This window comes from Chionomys nivalis, chromosome 3, assembly GCF_950005125.1.
Source record: "Chionomys nivalis chromosome 3, mChiNiv1.1, whole genome shotgun sequence".
In the NCBI taxonomy this organism is placed as follows: domain Eukaryota; kingdom Metazoa; phylum Chordata; class Mammalia; order Rodentia; family Cricetidae; genus Chionomys; species Chionomys nivalis.
In genome coordinates this window covers 122,886,503-122,912,019 of record NC_080088.1, presented here as the reverse complement: position 1 = coordinate 122,912,019, position 25,517 = coordinate 122,886,503, and the positions used below count along the sequence as shown (strand labels likewise).

Here is a 25,517-nt window from a genome sequence, read left to right as displayed (position 1 = left end):
CAGGAGGGAGTCCCAGACTGAACACAGTCAAGCTCAGGGATGGAGAGCCACAGCTGCTGGAGGGTGTGGGTGTTGGTACCAGCCCCAGCTTCTCTATTGCTCAGCCATATCAGCAATTGCACAGGAAAGCGAGGGCAGTGCCCGGGCACACCATCAAAGCTGCCAACACATTTGTGTGTAAGGTCCAGGTCCGGCTGGAATTGCTTCCCACCCCTCTTTTCATCGCTGGGGATGGGCAGCTGAGTCTACTCTACTTGGAAGCACTGAGTATGTCATACTTCCCAGCACGAGGGAGAGACCTCACACCCATCTACAGATGGGCATCTGGGACCCAGAGGCATTGAATGCCCAGCTCAAACTCCCACAGCTAAAAGGGAAAACAGTCAGACATGAATTGGTATGGTCTCCTGAGAGGCACGGATTCCTGCCCTAGATCACATCACTCTCCACACAAACCCCTTTGATAAAAAGAGATGCTGGAGTCAGAGAGGGTGAGCAATTTCTCTGAGGTCACAAAGTCACTGGGAACAAGGCAGGCTGGGTAACAGTTCCTGGTTGGAGTCCTGAGACCCTGACATGAATTCTGGAATGGGGGTCTGCACTCTGTGCTCAGGGATGCCCAACAGGAGTGGGAGGACTTTGGAAGAGAACCCAGAGGCCTCGGTGTACCCCTCGCCCTGCGGCCCACCCTGCTGGGACATGACTCACTTCTTCTGCCTCTTCTCCAGCTCATGGTTCCTGCTCTGCTGGTTCTCCAGCAGCACTCGCGTGTCCTCCAGCTCCCAGGTGAGGTGGTGGCACTTCCTCTTCAGCTGGTGAGCCGTCTTCTTGGCCTCTTCATAAGCTCTCTGTAGATCCCCCAGCTATGGAAAGAAGGGAGTCAAAGGCTCCTGGGTATCTCCATTTCCAGGGTCAGCGCCATGTAAGGAAATGGATGCTGGGCGAGAGAAGACCTTGGAGGAGTTCCTGTCAGCTCCAGGAAGCTGCCTCCCTGAGCCCCACTTTGCCAGGAGGTAACACGGGGCGAGTGCCAGCCTCCTGCCCCACACCTGGAATTCATTTTCCCCTGCCCTATCCTGACTCCACACTTGGATCAGCAGGAGACTGACAGATCTGTCCTCTGGAGAGACTGTGGAGGACTAGCCGCAGAGTCACCAAGAGGGCACTCCCAGCCAATCTGAGCAGGCATCCCAGAGTGGCCCCTCAGGAACAGGCACCACATGGTCCCCGGTGCAGGCTGCAGCCCCAGGACTCACGCGGGGCGATGAACGTCTTCCCCAGAGCACGGCTCCCCCCACAGCGTCCTAGTTTAGATCTGGGGAAGAGTGGGACTCAGCACACACGCTTTGAAGAAGTGGCCTCATTAAAAAGGCTGCTTTAAATAAGCAAAACTCTGAGTTAATGAGGCCTGTAATTCTAAATTCAGTATTTGAAGGCAAATGGGATGTTTTCTTATGTTCCGCTGCTCGGAGAAGGTTGCAGGTTTATGACTTTTTAATGTAGTGTGAATATCCCCTTCCTTAGGGAAAGCGACCCGAGCTGACTTTGTAATTTGTTGTTCCAGACCCAGGCTGCCTCCCTCTTTGTCACTCTGCATGTGGACACCCAGGATATCTCTGAAGAGTCACAGTACTGTGTCCATCTTGGCAGTGACTGTTAAAAGCTCCACCAGCAACCTCTGAGGGGCTTGTCATGCCTGTCTTCCACAGCGGTCGTGCTGCAACCCCCTCCATAGCATATCACAGTTTAGTGTTTTCTCACTTTAGAAATACAGTAGCAGGATCAGTCAAGAAAAGCCTCCACGCTGTGGCCCCTTCAGCAAATGGGAGGGACAGAGAAGTAGATGCCTCTACTCTGCAGACTCCGAGGGAATGGCTGAGGGATTCCCACCCTAGGCTGTGCTAGTCACGGCTTTGGAGAAACTGGCATCTGAGGTCTTAAGCTAGGGTGGGGGTTTGTAGACCGAAGAAGAGAGGCATCCTGCAGCGCAGACAACCATCCTGGGCCGATGAAGGAGGAGCATTTGGGGAGGAAGAACTCAGGGTGGCATGGGAAGGGGCTTGGCTGGAGGGAGGCTCAGATCTTCCAAATCTGTCCTCCTGACAAGCTGAAAGGGATTGTTTCATCCTTTCAGACAGAGCCTCATTGGCTCGGGCTTTTCTTGAACTTGCTAAGAAACCAAAGCTGTCCTCAAATGCCTGATCCTCCTGTTTCTACCTCAAGTGTGAGGGTAGCAGGCATGGACTACTATGCCTGGCTCTGGATGGTAATTTGAAACTGACCAAGTTTCCACCATGGAACTTGGCCAATGAGGTGCACTGTGGGAGTTTGTGCCATTTGCCTTCACCCTATGGGTAGAGTGACAGCGAAATAGCAAGTGGCAAGCCAAGAGCCTGATGGTCCCATCCATCCAGAGGAGGAGGGATGGTCCATGACATTGCTACCAATGAGCTTTGCCCTCAGGAAAGAGTGGAAGTTGGGCCTGGTGGTGCAGGTCAGTCATTCTTGCTGGCTGAGGAAGAAAGCTCACAAGTTCAAGGCCACCCTAGACAACACAGCAAGAGGCTGTCTCGAAAGCAGTGGAAACGAAGCCAGTAATATATAGCTTCATAACAGAGTAGTTGCCCAGCACGCCCAGGGCAAGGCTGTGTTCAGTCTCCAGCACTGAGAAAGAAAGGGGTGGAGTGGGGGATTCCAGGGGTTTGGGTATGTTGACACAACCCGGGCAGTAGAGGTGGTCACCAGAATCATAGCAGCTTTGCTAAAGATGAGAGCAGTCAATGGGTCCTGACATCTCCTCAGGGACAGACAGACCCAGGAGATGGACCTTGGGCTCAGACCCTCAAAGAGAGGCACCAGAGGGGAGAAAAGGAATGGGATACCCCAGCCTGGTCTGCGGAAGGGATGTCTGAAGCCGTGGATGAGGGAGGAAAGGATTTTCCAAGCAATCTAACCCAGGCCTCTTTCAAGTGTATTTCTGACAGGGGAGCCCTTTGTGGTGATTTGAATGCAAATGGTCTCCACAGACTCAGAGAGAGTGGCACTATTAGGCGGTGTGACATTGCTGGAGGAGCTGTTTCACTGGGGGTGGGCTGGGAGGTTTCAAAACCCCAAGCCAGGCATAGTCTCTCTTCCTGCTGCCACCTGTGGATTGGGATGTGGCTCTCAGCCACCGCTCCAGCACCATGCTCCCTGCCATGATGATAATGGACTAAACCTCTGAAACTGTAAACGAGTCCTCAGTTAAATCCTTTCTGTTATAAGACTTGCCTTGTCACGGTGTCTCTTCACAGAAATAGAACAGTGAATCAGATAGTGGGACAGTCCCAAGAGTGTGCTGCAGTGACTTTAGCTACCTAAGGCCCTGGTACCAGAGATTTCCACTGGAGCCAGACCTCTGACATGGATACAGATCCAAGGGAGTTGGGCCTTCTTCCCTCAGAACACACTCTCTGCATCCCACGGGGACAGCATTTATTCCAACAGTAGAGGTCCCACTCCCTCTTTCCCTAGGACCAGACAACACAGTGGCCTCTCACAACGGAGAGGAGAAGACACCAGGTCCTGAGGCCTCAGGAGTCCTGACCCTACCTTCTCTCTCTTACCTTCTGCTCCACCTCTGCCCGGGCCTTCATCTCGGAGTCCAGCCTCTCCTCACACTGCTGAAGGCGCTTGCGCAGGAAATCATTCTCCATCTGAGCACAGTCCAAGCGCATCTGCCAGTCCTCCGCTGTGTGGCGGGGTCAAAGGGTGAGTGAGGCGGCAGATGCGGGCTTCCCCTCATTCCTTAGCCCTGCGCTTGTCACTTCACAGGGCCCATGGCCTCTGAGCCTCAGCCTTGGCTTCAAGGTAAGAACTGAAGTCCAAGTTAGAGAAAAGGCCGAAGCTTCCTCCAGGCAGCCTGCCCTGAGCACATCCGGCCTTCTAGAGTGTTGACCTTACTGCTGTAAGGTCGGGTCCCTTGCATTCTGCATGGTTCCCAGTTGTTCCTCCCATAGTCTGTAAGGCAGGGAGCTCTCTAGTCATAGTGTGTTCCCAACATCATCTAGAAGCTTTTCAGACAGAGGGAAGGTACACGTTCTAGCTGCCAGTGCACCTAGCAGAATCATGGGGCAAAGAGAGTCATGCCCCTGGCCACAGAGTAGGAGGCAGACTGTTATCGTTGACTGTTATCTGGTTGAGTTATTATAAATGAATGGGTAATCACTCAATAAACTTGGCCCCAGGGTGCCTTGGGAGATGTTATATATACTAAATCCCTTGCTTTGGTTAAAAAAAAAAAATCAAGCATTGGTTTAATTAAAACTGTTTTGCTGAATTAGGGATTATGGTGTCTTATCATTTGATAACCAAACAAGATAATAATGTTCCTTAAGTTAATGGAGCTAGGAAAACATACTTACAAAGTAGTCAACCCAATTCTTTGTCATCTAGGTACCTTTCTATCTATCTCCATCCACCCATTGCCCATCCACCTGTCCATCCATCCACCATCCATTTGTCCCTTAGCTCATCCAGCCATCTATCACTCATCCACCCACCGAATCATCCATTTACTCATCCATCCATCCTTCTGCACACCCACCTATCAATCCATCTATCCATCCTTGGACTCTCATTCAATGCACTGCTTTTTACCAGTACAGGAGATAATTGCATTAATAACAAGTTATTTCTACTCAGCTTCTTGTATAATTTAACGGGAGTAAGAAACGTGCAGAAAGTGCTACAAGCTAGATTTCTCTTAGAAAAAAAAACACTTATGAGAATTCAGAAGAGGACTCATATCCAGAATTACTATGCTAGGACCTACTACAATGTTGAGCATATGGTAAGTACAAGGAGTGTTCAATAGAGATAGATAGATAGATAGATAGATAGATAGATAGATAGATAGGAGAGATAGATAGATAGATAGGAGAGATAGATAGATAGGAGAGATAGATAGATATGATAGATAGATTAGATAGATGATAGATAGATAGATAGATAGATAGATAGATAGATAGATAGATAGATAGATAGATGAGAGAGAGAGATGGCTGGATGGGTGGATGGTAAGATGGAAGAGTAATGGATGGTGGTGAATGAGTAGGTATAATGGGAGATGTTAGGGTGGGTGGCTAAGTGGGTGCATAGATAATGGATTGATGGGTAGGAGGATAGATGAATGGATCAATGAGCAAGTTGATAGTTGAGTGAATGAGTTAATTGGTTTGTACAACAATGCCCTGCATTATCCATTTGCCCATTTCTTGGCTTTCTGTAATCTATTTCCACACTTATGGCTAGCTTTCTGGGAACAAAACCCAACTAGAATTCTTCTGTGGTGCCCAGTGTCCAGCCTGGTGCTAGCTGTGTATTATAAAAGACCCGCTGTAAGCATTTAGGCAAACATAAAGAAAGCCATGTCTTTTTATAATGCGCAGAGGCAGGCGAGAAAGCACAGCAGTGGGTGTTTTATTGCCTATTTCAACTTCCCTGTATTTTAGAGGTTTCATATAAAGAGTATGTGTGGCTTTCATAATGAAAAACAGATCATCTGTGGCCTGGCTTCCCAGACTGCATTTCCAGAGTTTAGAACCTGCGCCTGTAATGACCGATGTGCCTGTGAGCTAAGTCTATCTCCCACATCATCTGCCTCCTGATCACTGCAGAAGAAACACACCTGAGACGTCTCACCCAGACAAGCCTTAGATGGATAGAGCCTATTCTGGATGTCTCTTAGGAGGCTGTGACACCCCCACATAGTTGACTCTGTACCAACAGGTCCCTTGCTCCCATGAAAGTTGAATCCCTGGGCAGTGGCATGACCAGGACACAGCAGAAATGCCACCTGCCTCTCACTGCACAGTAACCCTGAGAGTCAGCCCCAACTTCCTTGTGTGTAAACTGGGTTGGTGTCAGAACATGTAGGGACCCCGTTCTTCACAGCACTCTACTCCGTATGGCTCAGCACTCCCCAGTCATCATCTGGGGTCATCTGCACTTGAAGATAGGGCACCTGAGGCTCAGGGAAGGCTTCGGATGACATGATCCAAATATGGAGGTGCAGCTTCCTGGGCTCCACCCAGAGTCATTTTCATCAAAATGTGTTTTTAAGACACAGGAATAGAAGACTGTCTAACACATAGACACCAGCTCTTCTTGAGTGAGCGTGTGCATCTGTGTGGGAGTGTGTGTGCATGTGTGTATATGTGAGCATGGAGGCCAGAGGTGAACCTTGAGTCACGGCTCAAACACCATCCACCTTGTTTTGGTGAAATAGGGACTCTCACTATCTTTGGGACTTAAGAATTAGGCAAGGTTGGTAGCCAGTTAGCCCTAGAGAGTCTCTTGTCTCTGCCTACTCAGTGCTGGGATTACAAGTTTATACCATTGTACCTGGCTTTTATTGAGTATTAGCAGTCATTCCCGAAGTTGGCATGGCAAGCATATGAGTCACCTTTCCAGCTCTTCCAGGCCTCTAAACATGGCCCTTCACCCATGTAACACCTCTCTCAATGACCAGTGTTGTTCTGAGCGCAATCAGACACCACAGTGGCTATTAACATCAGACTATAAGCTGCCCAGGGGCAGAGCTGTGCCTATTGGTCCTGACAGATGTGGTGTAGCAGGGACATAAGTGCTCAGTGTATACTCATGAACAAATGAACAGAAAGGGAAGGTACTCCATCTGCCAGTGTCCAACACCAAGAGTCCCCAGCTGCTCACCTCCTCCTGCGTGTTTCTCTTCAAAGTTGGCCAGCTGGCTCTTCTGCTGTGCCTCCTCCAGCTGCTTCTGTACTTCCCCCAATGCCTCCTGCACTTGCTGGTACTTAGCCTGGAAGAAAGGCTTGGTGATGGCTGAGGTTTGGAAATGAAAGGGTCTATACTCCCGACCCTAGGTTCATGTATTGGGAAACTAGTCCTCCACACGGCACTGTGAAAGGTCAGACCCAGCCGGGCGGTGGTGGCGCACACCTTTAATCCCAGCACTTGGGAGGCAGAGGCAGGCGGATCTCTGTGAATTCGAGACCAGCCTGGTCCACAAGAGCCAGGACAGGCTCCAAAAACCACAGAGAAACCCTGTCTCAAAAAATCAAAAAAAAAAAAAAGAAAAAAAGAAAAAAAAAAAAAAAAGAAAGGTCAGACCCAGCAGAGGTCTTCATGTCTCCGGGGCCCTGGAAGGAATTACTGTGGTTCTTGTGAGGCCCTCACTTTAGTTCTTACAGGGGGCTATTATAAAGGGAGGGAGCCCAGAGACTCCCCATCTTGAGCTGTTTGGTTCAGTGATCTTTTCTTCCTGCTATGATGCCAACTACTCTTAGGTTTTTGCCAGATGTTGACCCAACGGGCCAGCCCAAGACCTTCACCCTCCAGAACCATGAGCTAGCTTGCTTTATCAAGAAACCCACTTTGAAATATTTCACTGTAGCAACGAAAGTGGACTCAACCGGACACTTCACATGTGACCATCCAAAGCCAGGGTTTGGTCACCTGTTACATTCTCGTTTGACAAGAATAGTATCCCCTGCATTTTTCCCACCCAAGGGTCCCCCAAGGTCATAGATCTGTTACATGTAGCCTCCATTGCTAAGGTCACTATCCACAGTACCTCTCAGGCCTTGCCTTAGAAAGACCCGGCCAGGAGCCAGGACACACAAGTCAGTTAGCAGGAATATCTCACTTGGGCTGGCAGGTTCTGGAGAAGCCTAGTAACCAGCACAAACCACTTCTGGCCACTCACTAGATCCCCATGACCCCTCACCTTGAGCTCCTGAACCTCTCGGAGTGCCTGAAGCCGCTGTGCTTGTTCACTCTCCAGTGCCTGGCAGGCCATATCACCTTTGAAGCGTTCATCAGCGAGCTCTGAGGTCAAGTCTGTGATCTGAGGAAGAGAAACCAGGAGGCCACTGACCCTCCTTCCCTCCACACACCGCACACAGCAGAGGACCATCCGAGGATAAGCCATTACTAGGGAGAAGAGAGGTCACCTGTTGGGTAAACAAGAGGCTAAAAGCTCACTTCAGGATGTACCTGTTTCTGGTGTGGGAGAACCGTCACCCAGCACACACTAAACAGGGGGAGGAAACTAAAAGAACTGGTATGGGGAATAAATGAGATAAAGCCCTGGAGAGTCTAGTACAGTGCATAGTACATAGTAGGCTCTCAACTAAGGACAGGTGCTTAGCAGAGGTTCTCAGCTGTCAGGGAACCTGAGCTGGCCTCTGGGACTGAGCATCCCTGTCCCTGAGGAAGGCACACCACAGTTGGATGCTCTGTGTGGGGCGCTCTGTGGATCTCTGTGGGCTGTGTCACCCACTCTCTGCCTTCCCCGCCTGTCTTCCATAGGTACACCTGACCTGTAATTTGTTGGTAGTGATTACATAGACACATTAAGAAGGGGACAGGGGATTAATAGGACACATGAGCTGGGCGCTTCTGAAGGAGTTGATAGAGGCGCTTCGCTTCCTGCTGAGCTGACAGACACAGGCACCACCACTATAGGAGGGAGAATAAAGTGGAAAGCTAGCCTCTGGGTTCACAGCACTTTCTTCTTGTTAGACACCAGAACCAGAGAGCATGGGACTGTGTGTGTGCGTCCACACGTACGTGGGCACACACACACACACATGTACACAACATGGTCTCGTGTCACCCAGGCCATCCTTTAACTCTAGATAGCTAAGGAGGACCTTAAACTCCCGATCCTTTTGGGATTACAGGCACGGCCCAAGTATACGCCATGCTGGGGATGGAACCTAGGTCTTCGGTGTGTATTTTCAACTACAAGTATAATATAAATAAAGTCAAAAGTCAGAGAAAGTGAAAAGGAAGCAGGGACAGGGTCAAGTCTAAGAATGTGCTGGCTTCCTCAGTCAATCTCCCAGCCAGGGCTTTGACCATGAGAGGGGCACATGGCTGAGAGAGGTGGGTCTTCTGTCTCTTGGCACTCAGACTCTGGATTATATGGACACACTGCCTCATATATGTAATGAAACATGGTTGCACTCATCCATCTCATCTCCTCAACTTGCCTCATATCTCTCAATTCACCCCCTCCCGACTTTGTCTTTTCTAACCCACCAAGCCCAGTTAGGGCTGCCTGCATGTTCACGGGCCACCAACGGGAGCCCTGGAGATGGCCATAAAGGGTGATTCTCCCTTTCTCTCGATTTTTTGGTCACATGAGCGCAGCACAAGGAGCCCACTCATCCACGGAGGCGGTCATGAGGCCCCGTTGCCCTGAGCTGCTCATCTGTGTTGTGGATTTAGTTTTAATGCTTTTCTGTAATCAGAAAGCAGAACACTGTCGTGAATGAACATTCCTGGGCAGAGCCCCTCCTCCCACACAACTCTGCAAGGCTGACTGGCCGCTTCCAACTTCAGTCACTTGGGAGACTGGAGTGGCACAAGTCCAGAGTCTAACACGATTGTCTTGAGCTATCTGTAGCCTGTTTGATAGCCTTGTCCTTTGTCTGACCTAACAGCCTGTGACGCCAGGTGAAACCTTTGGTTGTGTATTAGCACACCCCAACTTCCTAGTCACAGGCTAAGAATGTGCCAGCATCTGTGGCCTGTGGTAGAAGTTCCTCGTTTTCTATAAACTACGGTGATGTTTCCAGCAACGTACTTAAGCAGGGTTGACTCACGGTGTCTTTGCTCCATTACTAGTAGTAACACATCAGGGAATGGCCACCACATTGAATGGTGGAATTATGGGTAGCCTGAATCTGTGTCCAGATGTGACCATTCATATTTGGATCCAGAACAAATGACCTCTGAGGTGAGAGCTGTGTTGCTGGGGAAACGGTTGCACTACACAATTTGAGGCCACCATGTGTCTATGAACCCTCTTTCCCACTTGAGCCCATTCTTGCCCTACTGTGACCCAAATCTTCAGGGCAAACAGAGAGAGTCAGGGAGTGAGAGATGGTGAAGAACTCTCAGATCACAGAGCAAGCAAGCAGCAGAGCTGAGACTTGAACTCACATCTGTCTGCTGCAACTAGCACAATGGCCACAGGATTGGGGTTTTCAAGGGCTCTGGGTGGGTGCCCTCTGAGAGGAGCCTGTCTGCTCTTCCTCAGCCTTCCGGCTTTATTAGTGCACCAGAGATGCCCTGCACACTTCAGAGTTTGTTAAAGTGCAATTTCCTTACCAGAGTTCCCAAGGCACAGCCAGGAAGCTGAGCTCAGGAATAGAGGACAGAATCACAGGGGCCCCAGTGCCCCCCTCCCCCTAACCCTGGCCTCTCTTTGCTTTGAGCAAGTTAGATTTGCTTGTGGCCTTGCAAACACTCCATGGGGCTGAGAAGGTGATCAGTACAGTCCAGGAACATACAGGGCCACACTCCTAACCACCTCCCTGGGAATCGGCCTTGATCCCAAGCAGAGGTACAATGATGGCTCGTTTAGACAATTAGCATGAAATTTAATTTGTGCTAATCGGCCTGAGCATGGGGAGCACAAAATTAATTTAATGAATTAATTTTGAGTCTCATGGAACCCGCAGTCTGGAGCCTGAAGGACGGTCAGTTCTTTCAGCTACCGGAGACTACTGGATGTTTTTACATGGTCAAGTCCACACAAACCTGCCCCTTCCTCCTTCCCTCCCCCTTCCTCCCCTTCCCTTTCCTCCCTCCCCTCTTCTTCCCTCCCCTCTCCTTCCCTCGAAGCATGGGCAGAAGCCCTGTCTTTGGAGGGGAGGTGGAAACTCCACACTCAGAATTATGAAAACCAATTTAAGGATGATCTGGCTTGCAAACACAGTGGAGTTTTTACAGATGTCAGGAAATTGACAGCCCTCCCCAGATCCACCGAGTGCTGGGATCAGCAAAAATATTCTTTCTACTTAGGGACAATGGCCCGGGAGGACAAGCTGGACAGAAGGGAACAGGAATGTCTACCCGCTTTTATAGAGTCTAAGAGAAAGGAATTGGTTTGGCCTGGTGGCACAGGCTGGTAACCCTGGAGACCCAGAGACTGAGGCAGAAGAACCACGTGTTCAAGACCAACCTGAGTAAAACAGCAAGACATTGTCTGCAAGGGAGGCTGGGGTTGCAGCTCAGTGGTGTTCACTGAGCATGTGCAAATCTTAGATCAATCCTCAGGACTGAGGAAAAAGCATCCCGTACAGTGTGCAGCCCCAGATAGATACCTAAAGCTCAACACAGCTAGGGTTGTGGCTGCCATTACTTATAGATCCTAAAGGCATTATGCGCACACCTACTGGGTGTCAGGCACTATACCGAGAATTCACAGGGTAATTAGAGATCAGTAACTACTGGGGACCCACACATCTTAGCCTGCCCCGGCCTTCAACTCCAACTTTCAGAGATTCTCAAACGTAGTAAGAGCCTGGGGACCTTGATGGAGAGAAGAGGCTGGGAGGGGGGTGGAGAGAAGAGGCTGGGGAGGGGATGGAGAGAAGAGCCTGGGGAGGGATGGAGAGAAAAGGCTGGGGAGGGGAAAGGAGAGAAGAGGCTGGGAGGGGGGTAGAGAGAAGAGGCTGGGGAGGGATGGAGAGAAGAGGCTGGGGAAGGGATGGAGAGAAGAGGCTGGGGAGGGGATGGAGAGAAGAGCCTGGGGAGGGGATGGAGAGAAGAGCCTGGGGACCTTGATGGAGAGAAGAGGCTGGGGAGGGGATGGAGAGAAGAGGCTGGGGACCTTGATGGAGAGAAGAGGCTGGGAGGGGGTGGAGAGAAGAGGTTGGGGAGAGGATGGAGAGAAGAGCCTGGGGACCTTGATGGAGAGAAGAGGCTGGGAGGGGGTGGAGAGAAGAGGCTGGGGAGGGGATGGAGAGAAGAGGCTGGGGGGATGGAGATAAAAGGTGGGTGGGCCCACAGCGTGATCAGGGTGCTTAGCTATTAGAGCCTCTTGTGAACTTGAAGGGTCACTGGACCTCTATTCTTCTTCCCCAAGTGGTCACATTGAATGAACCTTTCCCTGCTTTCCCTGACATGTCTAGTTGGCCTGGGCTGTGGAGCCCAAGTGCTAACATCTGAGGATAATGCCAGCCACACCAGCAAGCCATCTCTTGGGTCTCTTACAAATGCACAAAAGAATCCAATAGAAAATTGAGGTTTACACAGGCTTGCCCTGTCATGTTGTTAGGACATAGGGAGAGGAGTCCTGAGAGCAGGGCACATGGAGGGGACTGACCAGCCTCGGTGGACTTCACACAACACTTCACCAGAGAGGAAGCAGGCCCTCCCTCTGTCACCCACTGCCCCAACCTGAGGCCATAGCTGGGTTTTGTTCTTCCCTATAGAATGGTGACCGCCCTCCTCCATGACTATCATGGCTGTACCCATGCGACACTTAACATTAGAGCTGTGCCTGCCAGGCCAACCCCACCATGTGTCTCAACTCTACCTGGGATGTATCCACTTCCAACCCCTGGTCAACTCTTGCATATCCTTCAAGGCCCTCTGATGTGGGATTCCCCTTTATATGCTATGAATACCATTGGTTAATAAAGAAACTGTCTTAGGCCTGGGATAGGGTAGAGTAGAGCTAGGCTGGGAAAACTAAACTGAATGCTAGAAGAAAGGAGGTGGAGTCAGGGAGAAGTCAAGGAGACACCATTGGAGACAGACATGCCAGAACCTTGCTGGTAGGCCACGAGCCTCATGGTAAAATATAAAATAATGGAAATAGATTAAATTAAGGTATAAAAGCTAACCAATAAGAAGTTAGAGTTAATAGGCCAAGCAGTGATTAATAAAGGCAGTTTCTGTGTGGTTATTTTGGGAGTCTGGGTGGCCAGGAAACAAACAAGTGGCCTCCTACTACAGCCCTCTAATGGCAATGACCTTTGACCCCATTCCCAATATGCATAGCCATTTTAGAGCAAGCCAGATCTGAGTTCAAATCCTACCTCTGCCTCTCATCAGCTGTGTGATATTAGATAAACCACTGCACCTCTCTGGGCTTCATCTATGGCGCGGGGACATTAATACCTTCCTAACCATTTATGTTGAAGGTAAAACTAGACAATACTGGTTCTGGTCTCATCCCAGAAACCCCTGGACAAGTCCCTCATTAAAGGTGAGTCTCCATTTGCCATTACTCTGGCATTAGGAGTTTTGGGTAGGCAATGAAGGGTGAAGGTACCCAGGACTTGTCTGCCTGTGATGAAGTGGCAAAGGATGTGCGTGTTGGTGGCAGAGGTGGAGGGTTCGATTTATGAAAGAGCATGACTCCTGGTACCATTTTCCTGATGACAGTGAGACAAACCTGAGATCTGGTGATGCCCATGGTGCCCTATAAACCAGGACTAACTCAGCCACTTCTCCACACTCAGCACACTGCTGGTCCCTGAGTCTTGTTTGGTGGGCACAGAAGAGTGTTCTATGGGAATAAACTGGGGCAGGCAGTCAGGAGGAACATTGTAGCCATGCCCTCTGAGGTCTCACTGAGTCTGCAGAGCTTCTGTGGTCAGCTCCATGGGAAGGAGAGCATCATCAGTAGTTAAAGCCCAAACAGCATGCCAAGTCCGTGAGCCGCCCGGCCGCTGCGTCTCCAGGGATGAGGCACTCACAGTCCTCAAAGGAGCGAGGTACCACTGCAGGAGTCTGGACTGAGTCAGAAGACCCAGGCTGTGACCTGGGATGGTCATCAGCAAGCTATCGCCTCCCTGTTGGACATTCACAGATGTCACCTTCAGACTCCCACCTCCAGGCCCTGAAGATTCCTGGTAGATTCTTGCCATAATTCTTTTTATCCTCCATGTTTGGCCATGAATTAGATCGTAGGAAAAACCCAGAAGTTAGGAAGAAAAGGCCCCACCCCTGATGTATCTCCTGGAGCTCTGCCCCTCCCTGCAGTGTCCTGTTAGATGAGAGGGGCTATGTCCCTGTGAACACGAGAGCCCCTCTGACATGGCAACCTCTCCCTGGCTCCCATCCACATGGCTTCACTGCAGACAGGCAGTTAGATCGCTCTGTGGTAGCTGTCTAATAAGCCAGGGCGTGATGCAAGCTGCTGCCCACCTGCTGAGACAAATGGGTGGAGCGTAGGGGCAAGGGACAGCAGCAGAGGTGTGCTTGTGATGCACGGTCCCAATCAGGGTCTCTGCTCCCCAACTGTTAGTACAATAGAGCCACACAGAGAGCTGTGCACTCTCTCTGATCTGTGGCCTTGTGACCCTTTGTGTATCCTAAGAAGCAACTCCTGCAATGTCTGAGAACTTGCTAAAACAGCAGGAGTTCTGGGGTCACCCTAAGCCTGGGTTCAACATTGCTAAGCTTGAAGTCTATGTAGGTGTTTCAGGGTCACCCCAAGCCTGGGTTCAGCATTGCTAAGCTCGGGGTCTGTGTAGGTGTTTCAGGGTCACCCCAAGCCTGGGTTTAGCATTGCTAATTCTGAGGTCTGGTTGTGTCTGCTGCCCCAGATTCTACACTAAGACCCACTCATCTGCAATTAGGGTCATCTCAGAGCTGGTTAAAGAGGCAGTGAAGGCGGGGATCCCTCCTGGGTCAAACCTTCCTCCAATGAGGTTGGAAGAGCTGCAGCGCTAAAGGCAGCCTACTGGCTCCTCAGGCAGAAACACATGCAAACCAGTAATAGTTGTTTTCCAGCAGGAATAGCAGCATCTTTCTTCAAATACAGTGCTGCATGGTGCCGGACACAGCAGTCTCCAAACCTCATGGCAAGAGATGAGGGAGTGACACCGGCAATGGGCGTGAGCTGGTGCTGACCTAAAAATGATGCCCGCCACCCGTTACAGTGCCAGAAGGAGCTACACAGGCCACTGAGGGGAGAAAAGTCACCAACCAGAGTATTGACCTGCCAGGCAAGATGTGCCCACAGGATCCATAGTGGCATGAAAGTTATGGGGGTGACCAGTAACTTCCTGATTAGATCTGAGGTCTGCTCCCCAGGAACATGGCTGACACTGTAAATCCTGGTGGAAGCCCATGGCTGGAGGGGGCCAGAGAGAAGGGACAGGAGAGGAAGGAAGAGTGGCCTTCATCCTGTGAGGCAGCCTAGATCGTGACTATTATGACTTCATGGTCAGCCACACTACGGAATTGATCCTTTGTTTTTCAGTCAAGCATGGCACTACAAAAATGCTTCTACAGGGCCAGCAAGATGGCTCAACAGGTAAGGATGCAAACCCCAGAACCCATATGATAAAATAAAAGAGGCACCTCTTGTCCAGAAACCTACAGTGGCATTGTGGACTGCAGGGCCCTGGCCACTTATCTATGCGACACCAACTTGTTCGCCCACAGTAACATCAATTTGCATGCCAGAGATGTGGGGCAGCCACACGCGTCCTTGCCAACCCTCCACTCTAGCCCTTTTCCATTTTGCCTGTCTGAACCCTGAAGAGGCTCTTAGCAAGGCATTGATTTGCATTTCCTGATTGCTATTTAGATTGAGTCTCTTCTCATGAGTCTATTTGCACTCTTGAGCATGCAAATCTCTGAAATAAGAAGACCCCTGATGCCAGGACATCACAGAAGATGGAGAAGAAAGAATGTAAGAGCCAGGAGTGTGTGTGTGTGCGTGCGTGTGCGCACACGTGTGTGCATGCTGTGAAACGCTGTCTTCTGGTGGGATTCCAGAGCTCACAGCAACTGTGCTAGCCTGCACAAGATCAAGCCAGTCAATGTTCTAGAAGAGAGGGGTGGGGGGATAGGGGCTCATGCATACCCCAGATGAGGCACTATTGCTGGGAGGAAGACTCATTTTCTTCAGTAGCATAACCACTGGTAAATTACCTGTGTTCCTGTAAGTGAAGCCAACACACACACACACACACACACACATGCATGTGCACACACAGGCACATGTATACACACGCATGTACGTGTACACACATAGTCATATGTATGCACACACAGTCATATACATACACATACAGGCATACACACATAGGCACACACACAAACACACAATATACACATGCATATACACAAAAACATACACACGTACATGCACACGTGCACATAAAACACCTACACACGTACATGCACACACACAGGAACACACACATGCACATGCATACACACATGTACAGGCACACACATGCACACAAACACATACACATGGGTACATGCACACACAGGCATGTACACAATCATACACACATGCACACATATGTACAATCACATACACAGAGACACATACATGTACATACATATGGCACACACATACATGCACACACAGGCACATACATGCATATATACACACATGCACAGATGCACACATACACACATTCACACACATAAAAATAATGCTAATTAAATGTGGTGGATCACAAAAAAGAACCAGAAAATAGGAGAGGACTTGTTGGGAGGTTCAGAGGAGTGGGAGGGGTGAGAGGGGAGTATGAACAAAATAGATCATATACACGTGCAGGGTGGAGAGAGAATGCATTTTCAGATGGCTCGGTGATTTAAAGGACTAGCTGCTCTTCCAGAGGATCTGAGTTTGATTGCCAGCCCCACATCTGAAGACTCACAACTGCCTGTAACTCCTGCTCCAGGGAAGCAAGCGCCCTCTTCTGTCCTCCTTGGACCCTACACTCATATGCACAAACCCACACAAACACAGAGGTAACTAAAAAAAATAAATAAATTTTAAACAAAAAGTTTAAAATCCTTGGCTACACCAACCAAGGCTGCATGAGACCCTGTCTCAGAAAAGGAGAATTTAGCAGAGAAAATCCCTGGGCAGCAGCAATGTTAGTAGTGGACAACAGGTCCCACGCCCAGGAAAGGTGACCTCAGAGTGAGGCTGGATTTCTCATTCATGTGTACAGCTTTTAAATCAATTATCAATAATTTGAGGAAAAGAGGAAAAAGCAAAAAGGAAGCAGTCGGTCCACCACAGGAACCATCTGTCCACATTTTGATCAGTTTTTAATTTCCACTTTTGGAAGGTTTGTCTTCCAGCAGACTGGAACACGTTGTCTGAGTGTTCTGGACTTTACCCATACATGTGTGACAACTTTGACTCCATGTATTTGTCGGTATTTATTGTGTCTTCACTTCACACTCTAATCAACAGCCTCCCCTTATTTTGACATGGTGAGGCGCCCTTCACCCCAGGCTGCTTTCTCCTTCCAAGCTTATGTAAGGAGTCTTCCTCTTTGGGACAAAACAGCATTAGCTGGTACTGTGGGGTCAGGAAGATGCCACACACATCCCCGGTGTGGCAAGGCCTCATTTCCCTTACCATAAAATGGGTCCCATAGCTGCCCAAGCATCGTGGGATGTAGTGTAGGGCCCTTCTCCCCTCAGCAGATACTCGGGGTGCGTGGGTGGGCGTGGATGGCTTACCTTGCTCTCCAGCAGGTCTGTGCTCTGTCTGAGCTCACTTCTCGACTTCTCCGACTTCTGCAGCTTCTGCCTCAGCAGTGTCAGCTCCTCCTAGAGGACAAACACCCGTGTGTCAGCTGCCCAGGGCAGGCCTTTGGGTCCACTCCTGTTAGGAGAAGTCTCAGGGGGCAAGGTTTCAGGGACAGGCAGCAACTCAGCAAGCTCTTCAAGGAAGGGCTACACGGATGCCCCTGCAATCAGCGTTTGCTGAGTGTTTGAAGGGTTCACACCTTGTTCGTCGGGGCCATCACTCCACACATGTGTGTGAAGATCTACATCCCACCCCATAAATTCATAAAACAATCATTTTTCAATTAAAAATCAAACTTTAAAATAAAAGAGTGGCTGGTGGCGGCATGGCTATCGGTCAGCATGCCTGTGCTGTCACCCAAATCTGTCCTTCTCTTTTGTCATTTCCAAATACCAACACCTCTGCTCCTACGAGTCTGGACACACAGCCTAGTCTAGGCGCTGAGTGCACAACTCCAGATGGGGAATGCGTGTGTGCGTGTGTGTGTGTGTGCAGAGGGCATCCATCCCCACAAGTGTCACCCCGCCCCAGGGACAGCTCTCCAAGCTGGTGACGCTGTCATTGCAAGGAGCCACGGGTGGCAGAATGGCTATAGGTTGTGAGCCTGAGGGGATGCTCTGCTGCTCTAAGGAAGAACGAGGAAGCGCTCCCTGAGATGCCCCTGGGGAGATTTAGAATAGATTGGCAGGAACACAGCACGTGCTTCCCAGGGGAGGCCTCACCCAAAGTGCCTGGGATCAAAGCGCCAGATTTTAGGATCTTTCCGGTTTGGGGACATTTGCTTGGACTTGCTCGTAGTTAGTTTTAGATGAAGGACACGTAGCCTACCTCATGTTTACTGTTTGTGCAAGAAATGAAAGGGCCTTGTGCATAACTTGGTCATTTTTGTAAAAAAAATAAACATCAGAAAGCACATACCGGTATCTGTCCAAAACAGCTGACCACAGGAGGGGTGTGTGTGTGTGTGTGTGTGTGTGTGTGGTAGTGGGGGACGGGGTATGTGGGGGTGTATGTGAATCTGTGTGTGCATGTGTGTGTATTAGAGATTGAGGGATGACAAAGGTTTCTCTAAGAGATGCAAAGAGTTAGTGACTGAGCTTAGAATGAACCACGTGACCCAAGGGTGACTGGTACATTTGATCAGCCTTCCAGAGAACAACTGTATTCCAGAACATGGCCTCAGTTGAAAGCAGCCTCCAATCAAAGGCATGGAAGACCTCTGGGTTGCTGGTCACTGCCTGCAGTAGCCCTGGGGGCTGGGTATAAGCATGAAGGTGAGTGTCACTGTCCAGAGGCACGAACCCACCTCCTTGGCACGAAGCTGCTCCATGCTAAGGATGGGACTCAGCAGGGGCCGGAGAGATGCCAGAAGCCCCCACCATGGCCAGTCCTTGACCTCCAGGAACACAGCCAGGTTCTTCTGGATGCACTGTGCGGCCAGCCTCCGGATCTGCAGAAGGAGAATGTGGGTGTATGGTGTCCACCCGCCTGGGAAAGAGGACAAGGAGGACAGAAGACAGAGGGCAAAGCCGTGGAGGAAACGGGGCCACAGCCTCTTGTCTATTCCAGCTCTTCTACAGCACAGGCCAGCAGAGGGTGGCCCACGCCACGGTGAGCTCTTGCACAAGTACTTGGTCTGGGTATCATGGGGGATGCGCAGTCATGCATGTTCACCCCAGATCCCCAACATCAGATCTGCTGGTCGACACAACACAGTACCTTCAGCTTCTTATACTCCTGGCGAGACAGAAAGCCCCTGCAAGCCGCTTGGAAGAGAAGGATATTCCGGGCCACCAACTTCTCTCGTTGCCTCTCCAGCCTGGAAACCACACCTGCCTTGAGGAAAATCTGGGGGCAGAAGAGAAGACAAAGGTAAGGCATCTGCCTAGCTGGGTGTCTGGGGTGCTACTCAGAGCCCATCTCTCTTCTTGGGCTGCAGCTGTAGCTTAAGGATGGAAGTGGTCTTTCTTCCTGTGGCTCCTCCTCCTGCCTCCAGCTCCTGGCTACCCAGTGGGCTCCAGGATGCATGGAGCAGAATGGATGCTGCCCCAGGACTTTTAAAAGGCAGAATCTGGGGCTGGAGATCTGGCTAGGTTGGCAGAGCACCTGCCTAGCAAGCAGGATGTCCTGGAATCCTTCTCCGTGGCATGGAACTATGTGTGGGAATTCTAGCACTCGGGTAGAGGAAGCAAGAAGATCAGAAGTTCAAAGTCATCTTTGGCTAGTGGTGAGTTCAAAGCCAGCCTAGGCTACATGAGACACTGTCTCAAAACAAAAACAAACAACAAACAACGACAGGAATACAAAGGAAAAGAAAAAAGAAAGAAAAGGCCCTGCTGAACCACTGCCTGCATTCCAGCTGATTCTGGAAGAGAGGTGTCTTGGTTTGACAGTCACTACCAGCGCAGATGTGTCTAATGTCCTCTGGGACAAATTCACCCCTGAATGGTAGTAAACTCAGTTTCTGAGGCCTTGTCGCAGGCTGTTTTGAGCCCATGCACTTGGGCTGGCCCCAAAATGTTCATTTTTAATCATTGACAAAATTACCTGAGATATGATACCTAAAAACACCCAGATTCATCATGAAAGGGGTGGAGGGGAAGAGGCTGTGGGAAGGGACATCACCCTCCTGGTTCGTGCACCCCTCCCCTGAGCTGCTAGGCTCCTGCCAGAGATCACACCTGCAGGGCTTCAGAGCATCAATCACCATGCAGCATACATGGTCCATGAACAGACTGCAGGGGACAGGGGACGAGATGCAGTGACTCAGAAGCCCAGGGATGTCTGTCAGTAGAAGTCAAAAGGGAACAGATTCTGGGTTTGAGTTAAAGGGATCTATGAGACCCGAGGCTCTCCAGGCAGGGAGTGTCTTTGACTACACACCCTATAGTTCCATATACCCTCAGTATACCCTTGGTCCACCTCCCTGCATGCCAAGGAAGGATGTCTTTATGGTGGACTTGACCCAGTCCTATGCATTTGTCAGAAGGAACCAAGGGTGTTATCTTCTCTTATGTCACTGCATGGCTCTGAGTTGGTGGCATTGTCAACTAATGGATCATGTTTATTGAGTGCTTAGAATAGACTAGAAGTTAGCAGGCAGGATCATAGATGGTTGCTATTTTGATTTTCATTCTGGTATTGCTTTGTTTTTTCAGACAGTGTTTCTCTGTGTAGCCCTGGCTGTCCTGGAACTCACTCTGTAGACCAGGCTGGCCTTGAACTCACAGAGATTCCCTTACCTCTGCCTCCCAAGTGCTTGGATTAAAGGCGTGCGCCTCCACTGCTGGGTGATTTTCCCATTTTATGGAGGGAGAAACAATGGCCTCCTCAATGTTGGACTTTACTAGAGTGCAGAGTGCACCACCGCACCCATTCTTTTACACAGATTCTGAGATGGAACTCAGGGGTAACACTAATGACTGAGCTGTCTCCCCAGGCCTGGACATCTAGTTCTCAAAGTCCTTTGCTCTGTCTGTGTCCAGTCTTTAAACTCTAAATTGTCCCATTGTGAAAACCAGTAACCCAATTAATTCGGTAGCTGTTGACCCAGAAAGCTGAGACTCGAACTCAGGATCTGGTTCACACATCAGAAGTTTGAATTCCAAAGGGAATTTGAGACTAACTGGAACAAAGGTCCTGCAAACTGTCCACCCATTCTAATGACGGGGTCCCTTGATCCACAGGAAGGTAAGAATGAGCTCTGTGAGGGTCCAGCTGTTTCATAGATCAGAGAGTGCTTGCTGTGAGCCACCAGGAGGACCAGCCTCACTGAAATAGAGACATCAGCCATTCCTGGCTCTCAGATTGCTTAATAATCACTGTATTAATTTCACAAGCTGGTGAGTCCCAGAGCTGCCATTTTAAAAAAATCGATGATCAAAAATGATGACAGCATACTTCATATATTACAGTAGACGGCAGGTGCTACCCAGTCCAATATTGATTAAGTATGAGGCTTTCATTTAAAAGATAATTGGAAAGGACTGTGACCATGGTGGGAGTAAGTCCATAAGTCCTCGGCTCTGTGGAAGCGACTCTCGATCTGTGTCTTTCTTTTCTCTCCTTCCCTTTTTGAGAACACGACATTACTGGGCAGTCCGACTGCACGTGGACTCGCACTTGGTCAGAACTGTCAGGGCCCAAAGCACAAACCTTAATAAGGTGTCAGGGGCTGGGAAAAATCACAAGGAAAAACCTAAATGATTCCCTTCTCATGGCTTCAGCTGCTTGTCGGATCTGAGCAGAGAGGAGCATCCTGCACCCCACGTCTAAGGAACGCTCCAGGGCCCACTGCTGTTCTTGACCCCAAACTGCAAAATCCAGGCTTTTCTAAAGGTCTATGTCCTCTCCTGGGGGTCATTCCCCAGATCAGAGGAGTTTTAGTTCTTTAACAAAAAACAAACACAAAACACATCTTCCAGTGCCCGAAGGAATCCTTATTTTTAATATGTATCTATGTTCACCTGCATGAGTGTATGTACGCCACACACACAGAGGTGCCAGTAGAGCCCAGAACAGGGCATTGGATCCCCTGGAACTGGAGTTACAGGCAGTTGTGAGCTACCATGTGGATGCTGGGAACCAAACTCAGACATTCTGCAAGAGAAGTGCGTGCTCTTAACCAGTAAGCCGTCGCTCCAACTCTGAGGGTTTTAGTTCCGTAAGCAATAAAATATGACTTTCTCTGATAAATAGCTTTACCCTGTTGATAGATGCATTCTGTAAGGAACAGTAGCTTGGCCATGCTAAATGACCCGGGCAGGAGGCATAGAACAGGTTCCATGCTGCAGTTGTGGTCACTGAGGCATGAATCAGTTAGGAAGCTTCAAGTCTTGGCAGGGATAGGGTAGCAGCTTCTCTCTATCCAACTGGGTTTTCTGTGGACTTCCGCTTTCAGTACCAGATTCTACAATGGCAAGATGTTTTACCTGTCCCAAGGAACCCAAACTGGTGCTGAGTCTGGCCTCTCAAAGGTCACCTTGGCCTCCACCACTCCTAGTGAGTACCAAGCATTATGCAGTGACAATTATGTGTTGTTATAGGAGGTTTCGGCTTCTAGATTGCCAACCCCTGCCGCTGTAAACCACACACAGTAGCTTCTGTTCTCTCCCTTACTCTACTGTGGCTGCTGAGACTGTGGGGACCAATTTCTCTATTCATGAAATAACTGGGCAATTATCTAGCCCAGTGGTTCTCAGACTCCAGCATGCATCTAAGTCGCCTAGAGAGCCTGTGACAACAGCCACTGGGCTCCGCCATGCAGTTTCTGCTCCCGTAGGTCCTGCTGGAGTCTGAGGATTTGGGGTTTCTGCAAGCTCCTGGGCAGGATTTCTGCAGATGGACTAGAGGGATGTAGTTTGTGGAGCTGAGGAGCGATCCCTACCCCCACTCCAAGTCAAGACCATGGGACCCGTGTGAACACACTCTCCACTTCCACCAGTGAGCAGCGGGGACCTCAGTGTGTGGGGAGGGCCTTGGCACTCTTCAGCCTTCACTCCCCGTGGGTCACTAGAAGTGCGTTAGTTACCCAGAGCACAGTCTCCTCATCTGGGAGGAAAAGACAAAAGCATGGAGCCTTCTGGAAGTCTGTGGCTTGCCGTGAGAGCCCAGGAACAGGCTGGTGTATTCTTACTGCCAGAAATATCCGCAGATAACCACGGTGGCAATCTGGTCAAGCCCACAGTGAACTCCCAGCTTGGGCCGAGGCCAGAGTGAGATGCTAGTGTATTTAGAACAGGTTAGTGAGCAGTGGGCATGAGGTCCATGACCTCGGTGTCTACAGGGAGAACAGAGCCCTTCCTCAGGGCTCATACGCACCTGCAGTTGGGTTCTGACCATTCAGGTTAACTGGTTATGCTAACCAATCTGTGAATAACAGGGCAGTTAGACACCCCTCCTTCCCAGTCTGGGTTCTGAGTTTGTCTGTAGCCTACTGCCCACCACTCACATGGTTCTTGGGTTTTAAAACTCATGCTCATTTCCCAGACAGCTTCAGAGCTGATAATGAGTGTGCCCCAAAACCAAAAAACTGAAGGCTCTAGAGTCAAAGTATTCAGGATCCCTAAAATACCATGTTTCCTTTCTTGACAATCAACAGCACATGGCATGCTGGGCAGCAGAGACTTCTATAGACATCTCATCAGGCAGGGGAGAGTTGAGCTTCAACCTCTTTGGTTTCTCTCCCCTCAGATCATCCCATTCCCTTCTCAGGCTATTTCCTCCATCCACTGACTTCAGTGGAGTGCCGAGGGCTAGGGGACTGCCGAGGGCTAGCGGACTGCAGAGGGCTAGGGGACCACCGAGGGCTAGCGGACCGCCGAGGGCTAGCGGACTGCAGAGGGCTAGGGGACCACCGAGGGCTAGTGGACCGCTGAGGGTTAGCAAACTGCCGAGGGCTAGTGGATCACCTAGGACTAGCGGACTGCCGAGGACTAGGGCTGTGCCACAGCCACTTGCAAATGGGATGGTAGGAGCCCACATCTGCAGAAGCATGCTGCCTTCTGATACAGAGTAGACATGCAGTTAAGACACAATGTAACTGAGGAAACCAGATGCATCTTGGTAGCCATCTCCTGGTCAGAACACCTTTGTTGTTAAATGTCATTGACATTGAACTGTCAGGTGTCTGCCCACACTGTGTCATCCCACACATGCACAAGAGGGTCTGTGCTGTGGTGTGAACGTGAAACATCCCTCACAGGCTCATGTGTTCTAACATCTGGTCCCCATCAGCTGGTGGTGCTTTTGGGAAAGCTGAAGAAAATGCATCCCTGGGGGGTGGACCTTAAGTTTCATGGGCAGGCTGAACTTCCTGTTCTCTCACAGCTTCCTACTGTTCACGCAATGTGACCATATAGCCACCTACTCCTGCCACCACCCCTCCCCTGTCATGGTTGGCTATAGCCCTGGAATTATAAACCAGAAGAAACCCTTTTCCCATTAAATTGCTTTGGTTGGATATTATGCTGAAGCCTGCCATCATTAGCACATGGTTTGCATAGCGGTGTTGACATCCTTCCCCATTTGTAGGGACTGTGAAAAGAAATGCCCATGAAGGAAGATCTGGGAAAGAAAGGGTCCTCCTCCACCGTGAATATGCCACCTGCATCATAGATATTCATAAGCCCTCCTCTGTCATGAATATGCCACCTGCATCACAGATATTCAGAAGCACTTCCTTAAAAACCCAAATCCACTGGGGGGCGGGGGGTGTCCTAGCCACGGGTCAGCCTGTTCAAGTCTCTCAAGTGCTTTCTTTGTTCTGATAAATAAACTTCTGTACAAACAGGTAGTCTCCTGCCTGAGCTCTCTCCTTTAAGGGTACTTTACAGCTGTAAGCAGTTCCTTCTGGAGCTCAGAATGTCATTTAAAGACCCAAGCATCAACTCTTCCAGACTTTCGAGGCTCCTGGGCCAGCGAAATGACATTTCTAGTGTCGTTTCCACCCGTGTGGCACATCTCATCTTGATTTTGGAAGAGGGACGGGGATAGAACTCGTTTATCCCTTGTAGTCTAGGAAAGAGAGACCCAGAGTGATAATGGATCATTGGGTGAGACAAGAATTGGGTGCTGAGCTCCTGTAAGGAATGTGAGTGTCAGTGTCCTTGGCAAGATAGTCACTCACTTGGCTGTGCCCCACGGCCACTGCTTTCTTCTCCAGATCCAGGGTCTGCAAGAGTTCCTCCACTGCCTGCAGGGGCGGGGGTGAGAAGAGAGAAATTCAAAGAGAGCATGGCATAATGAGACCCACGCTGAAGGTCAAACTCACTGCATGGCAGGATGCAGGAAGGAGGAGCAAGCAGAGCCCCAACTCAGAGGAGCAAGTGCAGAGAGAAGCATCCCCCAGGCCCCTGCCACACACAGCACACACTCCGTTGGAACCTTCAGGAGGCCTGCGTGTTTCAACCCCCACCATTCCCGTTCCACTGAAAACATCTAAGACTCCAGGTAAAATGATGCGGGCAGCTGCTGCCAAGATACAGATATCTGCATCTGTGCCCATCTGGCCCACCCTCAGCCACACAGGGGGAGCCTGTGTCTGTCATCTCCTTGTTCCTCCATGGCACTAAGATACTTCTCCATGCACACAGTGAGGACTCAGTGAACATGGGGAAGGGGAAGCAGAAGGAGCAGGCAGGGCAGTGGGGGGGAGTCAGAGAGATCCAGA

At 50.1% G+C, this 25,517-nt stretch overlaps 1 protein-coding gene across 1 annotated transcript in view; it reads right to left on the bottom strand.

Annotated features, from left to right (window-relative positions):
• Positions 1-25,517, bottom strand: part of Myo18b (myosin XVIIIB) — a 208,631-nt gene that overhangs the window by 118,623 nt on the left and 64,491 nt on the right. Inside the window, exons 22-29 of the mRNA XM_057764761.1 lie at positions 24,975-25,040; positions 19,067-19,195; positions 18,654-18,797; positions 17,278-17,367; positions 7,751-7,870; positions 6,715-6,823; positions 3,606-3,730; positions 709-863 (exon numbers count right to left, since the gene is read on the bottom strand). Coding sequence (XP_057620744.1) covers positions 709-863; positions 3,606-3,730; positions 6,715-6,823; positions 7,751-7,870; positions 17,278-17,367; positions 18,654-18,797; positions 19,067-19,195; positions 24,975-25,040 — 938 coding nt within the window. The remainder of the gene's footprint in view (positions 1-708; positions 864-3,605; positions 3,731-6,714; positions 6,824-7,750; positions 7,871-17,277; positions 17,368-18,653; positions 18,798-19,066; positions 19,196-24,974; positions 25,041-25,517) is intronic.